The sequence below is a fragment of the Lagopus muta genome, chromosome 7 (assembly GCF_023343835.1).
Source record: "Lagopus muta isolate bLagMut1 chromosome 7, bLagMut1 primary, whole genome shotgun sequence".
NCBI classification, from domain to species: Eukaryota; Metazoa; Chordata; class Aves; order Galliformes; family Phasianidae; genus Lagopus; species Lagopus muta.
The window spans coordinates 30,455,338-30,466,902 of NC_064439.1; the positions used below are offsets into that span (position 1 = coordinate 30,455,338).

General features: G+C 44.5%; 1 protein-coding gene across 7 annotated transcripts in view; it reads right to left on the reverse strand.

Annotated features, from left to right (window-relative positions):
• The window catches only part of RAPGEF5 (Rap guanine nucleotide exchange factor 5), a 149,382-nt gene extending 138,030 nt beyond the window's left edge, over positions 1–11,352 (reverse strand). For 6 of the 7 annotated variants that reach the window (XM_048950566.1, XM_048950565.1, XM_048950564.1 and 3 more), the window contains exon 1: positions 11,127–11,352. In XM_048950566.1, the coding sequence (XP_048806523.1) occupies positions 11,127–11,315 (189 nt within the window). In that variant the 5' untranslated portion in view covers positions 11,316–11,352. Of the gene's footprint in view, positions 1–5,563; positions 5,606–11,126 lie in introns of those variants that run through there. The other variant, XM_048950567.1, reaches the window with a different exon arrangement.
• Between the last annotated feature and the right edge of the window lie 213 nt (positions 11,353–11,565).

Sequence of the window (11,565 nt, forward strand, 5' to 3'; positions counted from 1 at the left end):
AATGAAGGACAAGTACAGGATTAAGCAATCTGTTTTCCTTCTGAATAGAAAAATGTGAAGGCACCTCAGTGTTACATCTTCAGCTGAATGCTGTTTAATATAACATAGTAGCATGATAAGCAAGTTTTGCTTATTTTAATCAGTCAAAAATCAGAAGTCTATAAACAAGTTCAGATGGATCTAGTCAAGGTATGTGTGGATAGCTCCATATTAAATTATCTTCAACATGAAATACAAAGCAATGACCAGCAGAAGGAACAGAATGCTGACATCTTATCTGGTTTAAAATCAACTCCTTTAATATAAAGAAAGCAATGTGAACACCTGTGAAAACCTAAAGATCGGCAAAAACTAATCTATGCCACCAAAAGCTCTAAAAAGATAGCAAATGGTTTAGATGAAAAGCACACAATGGAGAAAGGGAGGAAAGTGTATGATGTGTAGAACTCAGCAGTTTAGTCCCATCTGGATTACATTCAGCACAAGCCATTCCAAGCTTAAAGGGACATTGCCAAAGCAGACAAAGCTCAAAACTAGGTGTAACGCAATGGCAAGTGCAACGGTGACAGCAGGGCAGCAAGACTAAAGCTGCAGGAAGCAAGGATGAGCTCAAACACAACAGCAGTAGGCACAAAAATAAAGAAGCTGTTTACCTTCAGAAGGCCTGTACAGTCCTCAGGTAGGCAAGGATCTCCAGATGAGATCCTCACCTCCACTGCCAGCCCTTAAATGAGGTCTGGAAAGGGATGGATCCTGGCTCCAGAGCTTCCAGTCACTTAGGTGCATTGCTTGCACCTGAGCTCTCCTGAGTTGGCCCTGCCTTCCTACTAGGTGCTCAGTCACTGGCTCAAGCTGTGAGTCAGCATTTCCAATACACCACGTAACAAAAACAGCCCTGAGAAAGGGACTTTCCACAGATGGAAAGAGTCATATAGAGAGACTTATTGCTTTAAATGATTTCTGTAAAAAAGAATACTTAAGAATAGACTGTACAGAAGAGAGGAGTTTCCTGATAGGAATAAATGGACAAAACAGTCACTGAAATGAAAGGTGGAATATTTGAAACTGATAAAAAATAAACGTTTTCATAAACACAGGAAAACAAAACACTGTTCCTTCCACTGTAATGTCACTATCATCAAACGTCATAACAAAGATCCACAAGTGCAAGTTCCGACATAAGCCTGAAGCCAAAATACCAGACAGTTCATTGAAAGGCTGGATTTCTGTATGAGAAGCATGAACAGCCGTAACTACCTGTAAGCATCAGAATATAAGGTATGTCCAGCTATTTGAATCTAGAAAAAGACCGTGTATAAGGCAGACTACATAGCATTTGCCCAATGTTATCAGTTATTCTTGAGAGGGTAAGAAACTTTTATTTGCAGTTATCATTATCTGTCAAATTAACCTTAAAATTTGTGGACATATGACCAGATGAACCAACATCTTGATCCACTACAATGTTTTCTGTCTGCACTGCTTCCTTTGAAATAATCAGATTTTTTTTTTTTTTTAAACATAAAACTTCTACCAGTGTAATGTAAATATTTATTGCCACACTGAATTGCAAATAATCAACTCATAAGGACTTTTTAAGCAGGATTTCAGATAAATTCTTAGTTTATTCACACATTGTATTAAGTGAAAACAGATATCTCAATGAAAAGAAAAAAAAAAAAAACAAAAGCATCACATTGCTGCTACTGAGCTTGGTGGCTCACCAGTCCTAATGCATGTCCTGGGAACCTAAGAGACCTATTGATTTGCAACCTTTCACTCAAGTGCAGTAAAAGGCAAAATTAAATAAACAGCTTTGGTAAAACAAATCTGAAACTCATTTGTTTGGGAACTGTCCGTTTAACGAGATAAAACAAGAAATTAAATATCTGCTGAATGTAATAAAAATATAAATAGATGTACTCATTTAATTGCCACTATTATTTGTGCATTTTGTGTATTTTGTTCCAGCAATTGCTGTCAAAGATAATGCTTACAAATGACTATGCTCTAACAGGCCGACCAGTTCTACCCACTCACTGGATACCAAGTTAGAAAGAGAGAGGGTCTTTTCATCACCTGTAAACAATCTTTGAGATGAGAAAAGCATCTTTACGAGTGTTTGTATGCTGTAAGTTTTTCAAAGTATCTGAGTTTCATTTCTGGACCTGATAGTTTCATTCTTTCTCTCTGAACAGAAGTCAAATTCTGCTTACATTTTATAAGTTTTTATGATACATCTAGCAGGATCTAGCTGAAACATACTGGAAAGCAGGGGGTATGCTGTGCCCATACCTTTATACTTTGGCAGCTAACAGCTGGATTCTGCTTTTGTTCACTTCAGACGGGCATGTCCCATGTACTTGGCCTTCCTTCACAGACGCTGTGAGCCTCGGTTCATCCCAGAGGACAGATTCAGCAACAGACTGGCAACCCGCACTCCCCAGATTTGCTGTCACTGACAAGGGCTTCAGGCAGTGCAGAAATGCAATGAAATGCTGGGCTGTGCATGAGCAGGGATCCAGATCAGATTTAACAGATTTCTCTAGCTCATTCCTTCAGTGAGCCAGTACACAAACAACAGCTCTGCAAATTGCGTAGCCAGCCATGCATGCATATTGTTTTTCTCCCTACTTTCCATATTTAAAAAATCAATTTATGCATCAGTGAAGTACATTCACCTTTGGGATGAAACGGAGCATCTGCTTAACAGCATATAGTAGCAGTCCATGACAGTAAGTGATTAGCACATCCAACTGAAATCACAAAATGTTTTGGAATCATTTAGTAACTATCTAAGTCAGAACTTGGCCCGGAAAACCACAATTAAATGCTTATCATCTTAAAAAAAATAAACAAGTAAAGCTCAACCACCTGCCCTCTCTCCCTAACCTCCCACAAATACATAATAAATTATTGAGGCTCACAAGTGGTCTGGACCTCAATTTTCTGTTGTTTGTTTTTAATTCAAAAAATGCAGTACTTCCACTTGTTGACTGCTCCTCAGGACTGATCTGCACACTATAATCCATCCAGTGGAAGGGCCTGGTTTGCCACGTACATCTTGGGCAGTGTCATCTTTGCAGACAACCACCTTTCTCTTTGGTGCTGCTTGTTCTGTGGTCTTAGTAATGACTTTAACAAGCAATCTGCAAAGATGCTTAGAAGGACCAGCAGCAGGAAGAGCTCCCAGCAGATGAAGAGCACACATAGTCAGATCAGAACTGATTCTATAATGAAGCAACAAGACCATTGGCCTCTGAAATTTTTGTTTTCTTACTTCTCCAGTCCACATCTCTCAATGAAGCATGGGCTTTGGTACGAGGTTCAGGAAGCAAGAATAGAAAGGCAGCTCCCTTTGATGAAAGGAAGACAAAGAGCACTCTCAAAACAGCACAGCCTCTCCTCTAGAGCTCTGAATACAGCTCTACTGGGACGTATTTATATAGACTGAAGAGTTTTCTCCTAAGTTAGCAAACTATTTTCACACTATAGAAACTATACTGACTTTTGGTATGTTAGTCAGCCATCTTCTCTCCAGGACAACATCTCATGAAGAGGAATTTATTAAAACAGAAATTATACTGTAGAATTTTAATAATTGACCCCAGCTTAATACAATAGCCGTAAATAGATCATCTTGAAGGTCAGCCTAACCCAAGTCAAATCATAAGTTAACTGAGATAAAAGATACTATGACAATTATGAATAAACACTGCCGTTTACATTGGGAACTTAAGGAGGAAAATATTCAGAACCTGCCCCCATGGCTTTTAACTTGAGAGCTTCAATGACTTCATTTGTATCCTTAAACTCTTGGCAAAACCACAGCTGCAATGGAAAAGTTTAAATCAAAAGGTGTCACATATATAATATTTATGCAGCCAATAATAAAAACATGAAATACTCCACTGAAATTGATCCATACATATGATCCCTAAGAGACATTCAAGACTCAGGGAAAGTGAGGTTTCTGAATTTGTGCACAAAGAATTGCAGCCTGCCACCTTCATCAGAGCAATGCTGTGAGTGACCTAAGACAGCATGGGGGCTACAGAGCAGGGCACTCTTACACTGCCCAAGGTTAGAAGGCATTCTGTTTTCTGTGCTGTACTGCTGCTCCAAACTGAGCCTTGACCAGTGCTAGGGGTCATTATCCAAACATGAATGCAAGCCCCTATGATGTATGAGCCCCTCTTCATACATCTAGCCCTCAAGAACCTTCACCATCCTCATACCCCCCTTTAGACCCCCTCTAATAGTTTTGTGTCCTTCCTAGATTGCACCCAGTGCTGGATGTAAGGCCGCACAGCACAGAGCAGAGCAGGACAATCCCTCCTCTTGTCAGGTGGCAGTGCTGGGCCTGGGGCACCCCAGGTTACAGTTGGCCCTTCGGACTGCCAGGGCACACTGCTGGCTCATGTTCAACTTGCCATCAGGCAGAATCTCTGCCCAGATCTCTTTCTGTGGGGCTGCTCTCCTCTCTGCAGAAGTAAATATTCCACTTTTTAGTGGCCAGGTTTAAACCTAGTTCTCCCAGAGAAACCTGTAATGAACACAAAAGGAAAACATAAACCATCTTAAAGACACAGAATCTTTAGTCTAAGGCTCACAGATTCCATAAATAACAAGCAACTTCCTTTCCAGTATGTGAAATATTACTTTAATTATATATTAAGGATAAAACATCTGTCCTATTGCAATGGCTTTCCATGAGTTATGTTAAAAAGATACCATATTCTGCTTTCCTATTTTTTTCCTTTTAAAAAGCTATCACCTCTTATTTTCAGCATTTTCATTAGCATAAAAATGCACAGCTTGTTTTGTTATTTCCTCTCAGTACAGAAAGGCATTCAAACCACTGGGGCTGTATGAGTAGCAGCAGTTGAATACAAACCTTAACACAGTTTGTCATAATTGTACAGCGCAGTGCTTGTTCATTCACCTCAGCATCTGGGAAATCTAGTGTGAATTAACCAATGATGCAGGTTTGCAACCAAGGAAATTAAAGAATACCACTCTTCAAAGTGAATTGTTTAGTTCTGACTAAGGAAACACCATCAGCTCACAAGTAAATCAAGCCTTCTCCTCAAGGTGCATTTGCGAGTATTTAGATACAAGTATTTAGATTGCAAGTATTTCCTTTTAACTTTGGTGGAGCTGATCTTATTTGATACATAGATTTCCTTGATGGATTTCCAAGCCACACACCACAGCACCCCACCCAAGGTTCTGAAGGCCATGTCCTACAGAAACAGGAGCAGAACCGAAAGTAGGGATACCTTTGTTAAGCCAGAAATAAAAAAACATGCAGGACTGACTCATATTTTAATCAGTCTCTAACTGATGATTCTATTCTTAATGCAAAAATACACAAAAAGCAGCACTTAAAGCACTTTAAAAAATGGGTAAAATCTCAAGCTCATGAGTTCAAATCCGAGCTCAATTTGCAGCAAAGCACAGGGGTTAAAGATGACTTCTAGCAGTTGATTATGGATGAGAGAGGGACTTATCAGGATATACTCCAGCCAAAAAAAAAAAAAAAAGGAAACTCAGAACCTACCTTATAGCCTGGAGCAAGCTCATGCATTTTCTGCAACAAGAAGACATGTTGTGTGTTCTCCCATGAATGGAAGCCACACGATGGCACCTCTTCCCTGTGCACAGACTGCAGCATTTGCACCGACCCAGGAGCACCAGAAAGCAGCAGAGATGCCAGCCTAGGCACTGCCAGCTGCTCCTACAGTACTAGAGTAGCCACAGGCTGTGGGCACCATTTGGCAAGTAGACTAACCCCAGCCTTGGGCACAACAACGACTGGGGGTTCTGCAGAGCTTCCCGAGTCACTTGGAGGGGCAGAGGGGTGGGTTTGCCTTAGGCCCCCTTCAGTTGTAATTAATCAAACGCAGGCATAATTCCTCAGATGTAGTAACACATGGGCTAATTAAGAAGTATTCTCAACTTAGTAATTCACTGAACACTGACTATGAAACAAATCATTATGCAAAAAAAAACACATGAGACACTGCAATTCCCCGTCAGCTACCATGGTCACTGTCGCTAAGTTATTTTACTCATTACTCAACATTTCATGTGTCACCACTCACAGCCCTGACAAGCTAAAGATACTGTTAAAGACAATTATCTTAATCAAATACATTTAGCAGGAATAATAAGCCTGATTACAATAGGAAAAATTCAAGACTACTTACCGAACCTATTTTTAGTCCCATAATAATTGCCAAAATGATCAAGGTATTAAGTTCTAAGTAGAGCCCCAGTGGCAGGCTTTAAAGTAAAATGTCACCAATATCAATCAGCCCACTTCAATAATAGCTGTGACAGTAAAACTTTCGATTCACTGACACAATCCAGTCTTCCTGTGCCCTGATTTCAATCAGTATAGTGTACATGCGCAACAACACCACATCTGTTTAACACAGGAAAAACTCCAAAGGTAAATCCTCTGTAGCACATACAAATATAGGTATCAGAGTAATTGTTCTCCTAATTTTTTTTTCTACTCCTCTCATTAACGTCCGTCAAACAAGAATAAATGTGCTAGTGAAATGTGTTGACGATGCAAAACAGGAGATGTTGTTGAAACAAATGTAAACAGAATGGCATACTGGAAGATGTGGTGACTCTGAGGACTGGAATATAAGGAAAAAGATGTAAAGCAGCAGCCTGAGATACAAGGTCACTCCAGCAGTAGCAAGATAAAGAAGAGTATGGACTGCTGTAAATGTCAGTTGTCAGACTGAGTATGAGGCAGACCTATATGCCTGGCTCAATCAAAAGGTATCTATGAACCACCAACGTACTTTAGCCACGAAAAGAAGTATGGGAAATTCTGAGTATTTCCAACAGGGAATTTCTAGTGTCCTGGAGAAACCTCATTTACAACACTAATGGCTCCTCCAATCCTGGCATGAACTGATTCGAGGAAAATAACTTGAATGAGGTAAGCAACTGAAAGCTTCTTATGAGAGATGGATAAAAGTTTACCAAAATGTAGGCTAAGAGGGGTTAGGATGCTTCATTTAATTAAAACAGATTGCATATTATTTGACTTTTCTCCCTGCCAAAGATGAGTTCTCTGCAATAGCACAACAGTTGCCAGTGCCAGAATATATGACAGATCTCTCTAATACCCTCCAACCCTCCAATTATTTTCAGCTCAGGAACTTTCCAGCCTGATGAGGATTATCTATTATCTGTGTTCAATAAATTTCCCTTCCATGAATTTCCCCAGTCTCCTCTGAACTCATATAAACTCCCAGCCTTCATATCCTAACTCCTTGATCTATTTTCAACCTGTAACCTTACCATCAGTTGACGTGCTGATTTACGCACAGCAGTTATCACCCAAACAGAGACAGGTTCTCTTGGTGTAAGAGCATCTGAAAACATCTGACTGGCTGAAGACCATTGGGAACCTCACTGAAGTCATTACAGAATCTCAGAAGAGAAGACAGTCATGGTACCTCATCAACCAAGCAAGGTTGAAGGCCTGGACCATGGTGAAGATTTGTATGTATCTACAACATCAGAGCAACAGAGTATCCAAGTAGCTCTGTTGATCCTCAAAATATTTTCCAACAACACTATTGTGACCAGGAGCAACAACTATCCTCACAAATAGTTAACACTATAGCCAGAGAGGACAGCAAAACTAGTTAATAGCTTAAATACTTATGCCTATTGACTGTATACCTAACACAAGCTTCAAGGAGGCAAACTGGAAAAACAGAAGGCTCCTACTCTGCAAAGGTTGTGAGAAAGCACGCACAAGGGGAACAGCTGCACAAGGCACACTGAGCCAATGAAATGCATCCCTCCTCTGCTCCTGCATGAGCCCTACTGGGCTGTGACATGCATACAGCCCCCATCAAGGAACCAAGCTAAATCCACCCACCCTCCTAAAGACAATAAATAAATAAGTAAGTAAATAAAATAAAACCAGCACCGCAAAAGGCTGGATCCACTGTTTTATCTGGCAGGAACAAAGCACCAAGCAGAGGAAGAGGAATAAAGCCCATCCGTCCCTCAACTCACTGCAGCCAAACCTCCACAGCCACCGCAGACATCTGTGCTAGACCTGCCCTTAGACCAAACAGAAGGAAATCCACCGTCAGCAACAACGCCAACATCCAGTTCAAAGTTCAGGAGCTCTAAAAAAGCATTGGGCCTCCCAGCAGAGGGATTAGAGCCTTATCTAAATGATGGGAGTAGTGCAGTGTATTGCTATTTACCTGGACCCACCAAACAGGAAAGTGCAAGCAGGGTGATTGCTGCAACCTTCTGACAAGGTGCTTTTGCATCTCTGTGTTCTTCACATGTATTAAAAATCAGCTGTGTCCGTATACAGAAAGCCAAAATTCCCACTGGTATCCTGGTCTTTGGGTTCACTGGACAGAAAGAAGTATGCTCAACTTATTTCATCTCCGTTTTTTATTACGTTTTCCAATTATCTCCATCTCTGGACACAAGTTGTCAAACAGTCTGATGTCAAGGGTCATGGCCCAAGCTGATTTAAAAAAACGCATTCCACCCCACATTGATTTGCAAAATTTACTCCATTTTTTGTGTACTACTCAATGCTTTCCTACACCACAGGAAGTATTCTAACAGCATGCAGTGAAGTGCATCCTTACAATAATTATAGCATCCCTTAATATTTCCATTATATTTTATTATCCATACCCTCTAAGCACGCGCACATAGATTATCCTTGTTTTATAGATGAGGAAGCAAACTGCACCACAGGCAGTCCCTCAGCAAGTCAGCATGAGAGGCAGAACACCCTGCTCAGGGGGTCATCATATTTTTATAGGAAATTAAACAAACTGGAATTTCAGCTGGTCAGCACTTACTTGAAAACAGTGCACCTCTGTGAGCAACATTCCTGGTGAAACCAGCTGGACAAATAAAGCTCCCAGCTTGGTGTTTGAACAAACAAAAAAGCACAAAGAAAAAGTCACTGGAGACTAAGTTCAGACTGAAATTTTGAAGGAGGAGGGGGAAATGGTGATTTCATGAGCAAATGGCACCAAACACTGAATTTGGATTCACCTGAAATACATTGTTAAGCTGGAATTGAGAGATCTTTGTTTCATATTTGTTTTAACCAACCTTTCCAAAATCATATTTTAAGGCTTTTTCAACGTGATAGCCATGTTTAAAAGTATACACTAGGACACCTCAGCAGACATCTGCAGGAATTCCAGCTGGATCCTGGGGAAAGGCAGAACCCTGCAGACCAGGAGGTGGCAGAGCAGGCAGTCCCCTCGTCACATAGCGCTAAGTCACTGGCACGGCATCTCCACATAGCATTGCCCACTGGCCCTAGAGCTGCTGGGTTGGCTCCTGACCAGCTCACAGCCTCTCTCCAGCCATCTCCCTGCCTAGGTGGACAGGTCAAGAATAACTCTGCAAGACAAATCACAGAGTATACCACTATGATGCAAGACCACAGATGAAAACAGCACTGAATCTTTTTCTCTTTCTGTGCAAAACACGGCACATCTGCTCATATGGGCAGAGCCTCAGCTGTCAGGAAGCAAGATAGGACCAAGACTTCAGCAAAGACTATCAAGGAACTGTGTGACCTAGAAGCCACCCTGCGTTCTCACCAGGGCGTGAACTCGCCAACTCCAAATATTTACATAGTAAGTACTCACAGTAGAATCATACAATCATTAGGGTTGGAAAAGACCTCTAAGGTCACCTTGTCCAGCCGTCAGCTGATCACCATCGAGCACATTGAGCCACATCTGCCCTTATCATGTTTATTAAATGCTTTCAATACCAATGAAGAACAACCACAATGATGGACCTGAGCCTGCTTTGCACAGCACGTCGCTGAAGTGCCGTGAATCACCTATACCAAAACTGCATTTAGACATACTCCAAATGAGCCAGACAGCTGTCCTGAGATGCTCTTTGCCTCCTCACAGGAGGCTCAGCCCGCTGTTCCTGCAGTGTGCTTTAGAGGTGGAATAAATCAAATTCATTTCAGAATCCAGAAAATGTCTTATCTTGACTAGAAGATGGATACCTGTCATGAACACTCTGCTAAGGCAAAGGAGGCTTGGCCATTGACAACGGACTAAATCCCCTTAGCCCTGCCTTGGATGGGCAGTTGCCAGGTGGATTACAATTTAACCTGAGCAATAAAAATCATCGGTAACCTCCACACAGACTGGTCTTTATTCTGCATGTCAGACTCACTTCAGAAAAAACCTCACTCTCAAACAGGGCTCTGAATCAAAACACCATTCACAAACAGCCATTTTGCCATAAACTGTGTGCTATCTTAACCCTACTTATCTTCCTCACGTGTGTATCTTCTAACAACAAAGCAGGAAGTTTCCCTTGAAATTCACTCTGCTATATCTCACAATATCCTCGTGTGTGTACTCACATGGGTAGAGCACCACAACACTGACCTGGGTACAGACACACACTGAGCACAGAGCTGTGGGTCAACGCATCGCAGCCACACAGCAGCTCACCCCATTTGCTGCACGGACGAAGCTAGCCCCCTCATTTTGGCTGTGGGATGACGGGGCTGAGGCCAGGTTCGGCCTGTCAGTGAATTTTCTGTGACTTGGCAGCAGTGCCCCCCACATACAGCTTCAAGGAGTGAGAGGTTCTCGTGGCGGCTCCCAGACGTGGAGGCCACGCCATGCATTGCCAGGGCGCTGAACGCGCCAAGCCGGTCTACTGAGGCCGTGCTATGAGCCATCCCCGAGCCCAGAATGTCACGGCAGGGATCTCTGCAGGCTTCCCCGCCCCACAGCCTCACTCTCCGTCGGAGACGCGGACGGCGCCACGAAGCCGCTCGCTCCAGCTTCAAGAGCTCGAGGCCGCGCTGAACTTCACGGCTCCGGTCCCCAAGCGTGCCCGCGGAGAGGACGAGGAGGGCCGAGCACGGAGCCCAGGGCACGGCCGGCGCCCACCCACGGCGCTGCTCGATGCTCACCGAGGGTCGCCCCGCGGCACCTCCTCCCGGGGGCCGCCCGCCTCCCCGCTGCCCCGCTCCGGGCACCGCCCCGCCCGCCCGCCCGCCCGCCCGATCCCCGCCGCGGCGGCCGCTGCCCGCGGGCTGCCCGTGCACTCACCCGCTGCCCGGCGGCGGCCGCGCTCTTCCTCCGCAGCGTCAGCCCGCTCCGCAGCAGCGCCGGCAGCTCCCGCAGCTTCTGCCGCAGCTGCACCGGCGGCGGCTCGTGGGCTCCGCCGCCGGGGCTCCAGCTGCGGGCCGGCTCCGCGCCCTCACACGGCGGCGGCATCTTCGCGGAGCCCACAGCCATGCCGCATCCCGGCCGCGCTCCGCCGCGCGCGCACGCCCGCCCGCCCGCTCCGCCCGCCTTCCCCCCGCGGCGCCCCGGCCCCGCGCCCACCCACGGCCCCCGCGCACCGAGGCCCCGCCGGGCGGGCGGCCCCGGCAGGCGCAGGAAGCCCCGCCGCCCGCCACCTTGCCCGCCCGCCGCCGAGCTGCCCCCGCCCCGCGCCGCCGCTCCGGCAGCGGCGGTGCGCAGGTAATGGCAGGGCGGAGGAGGC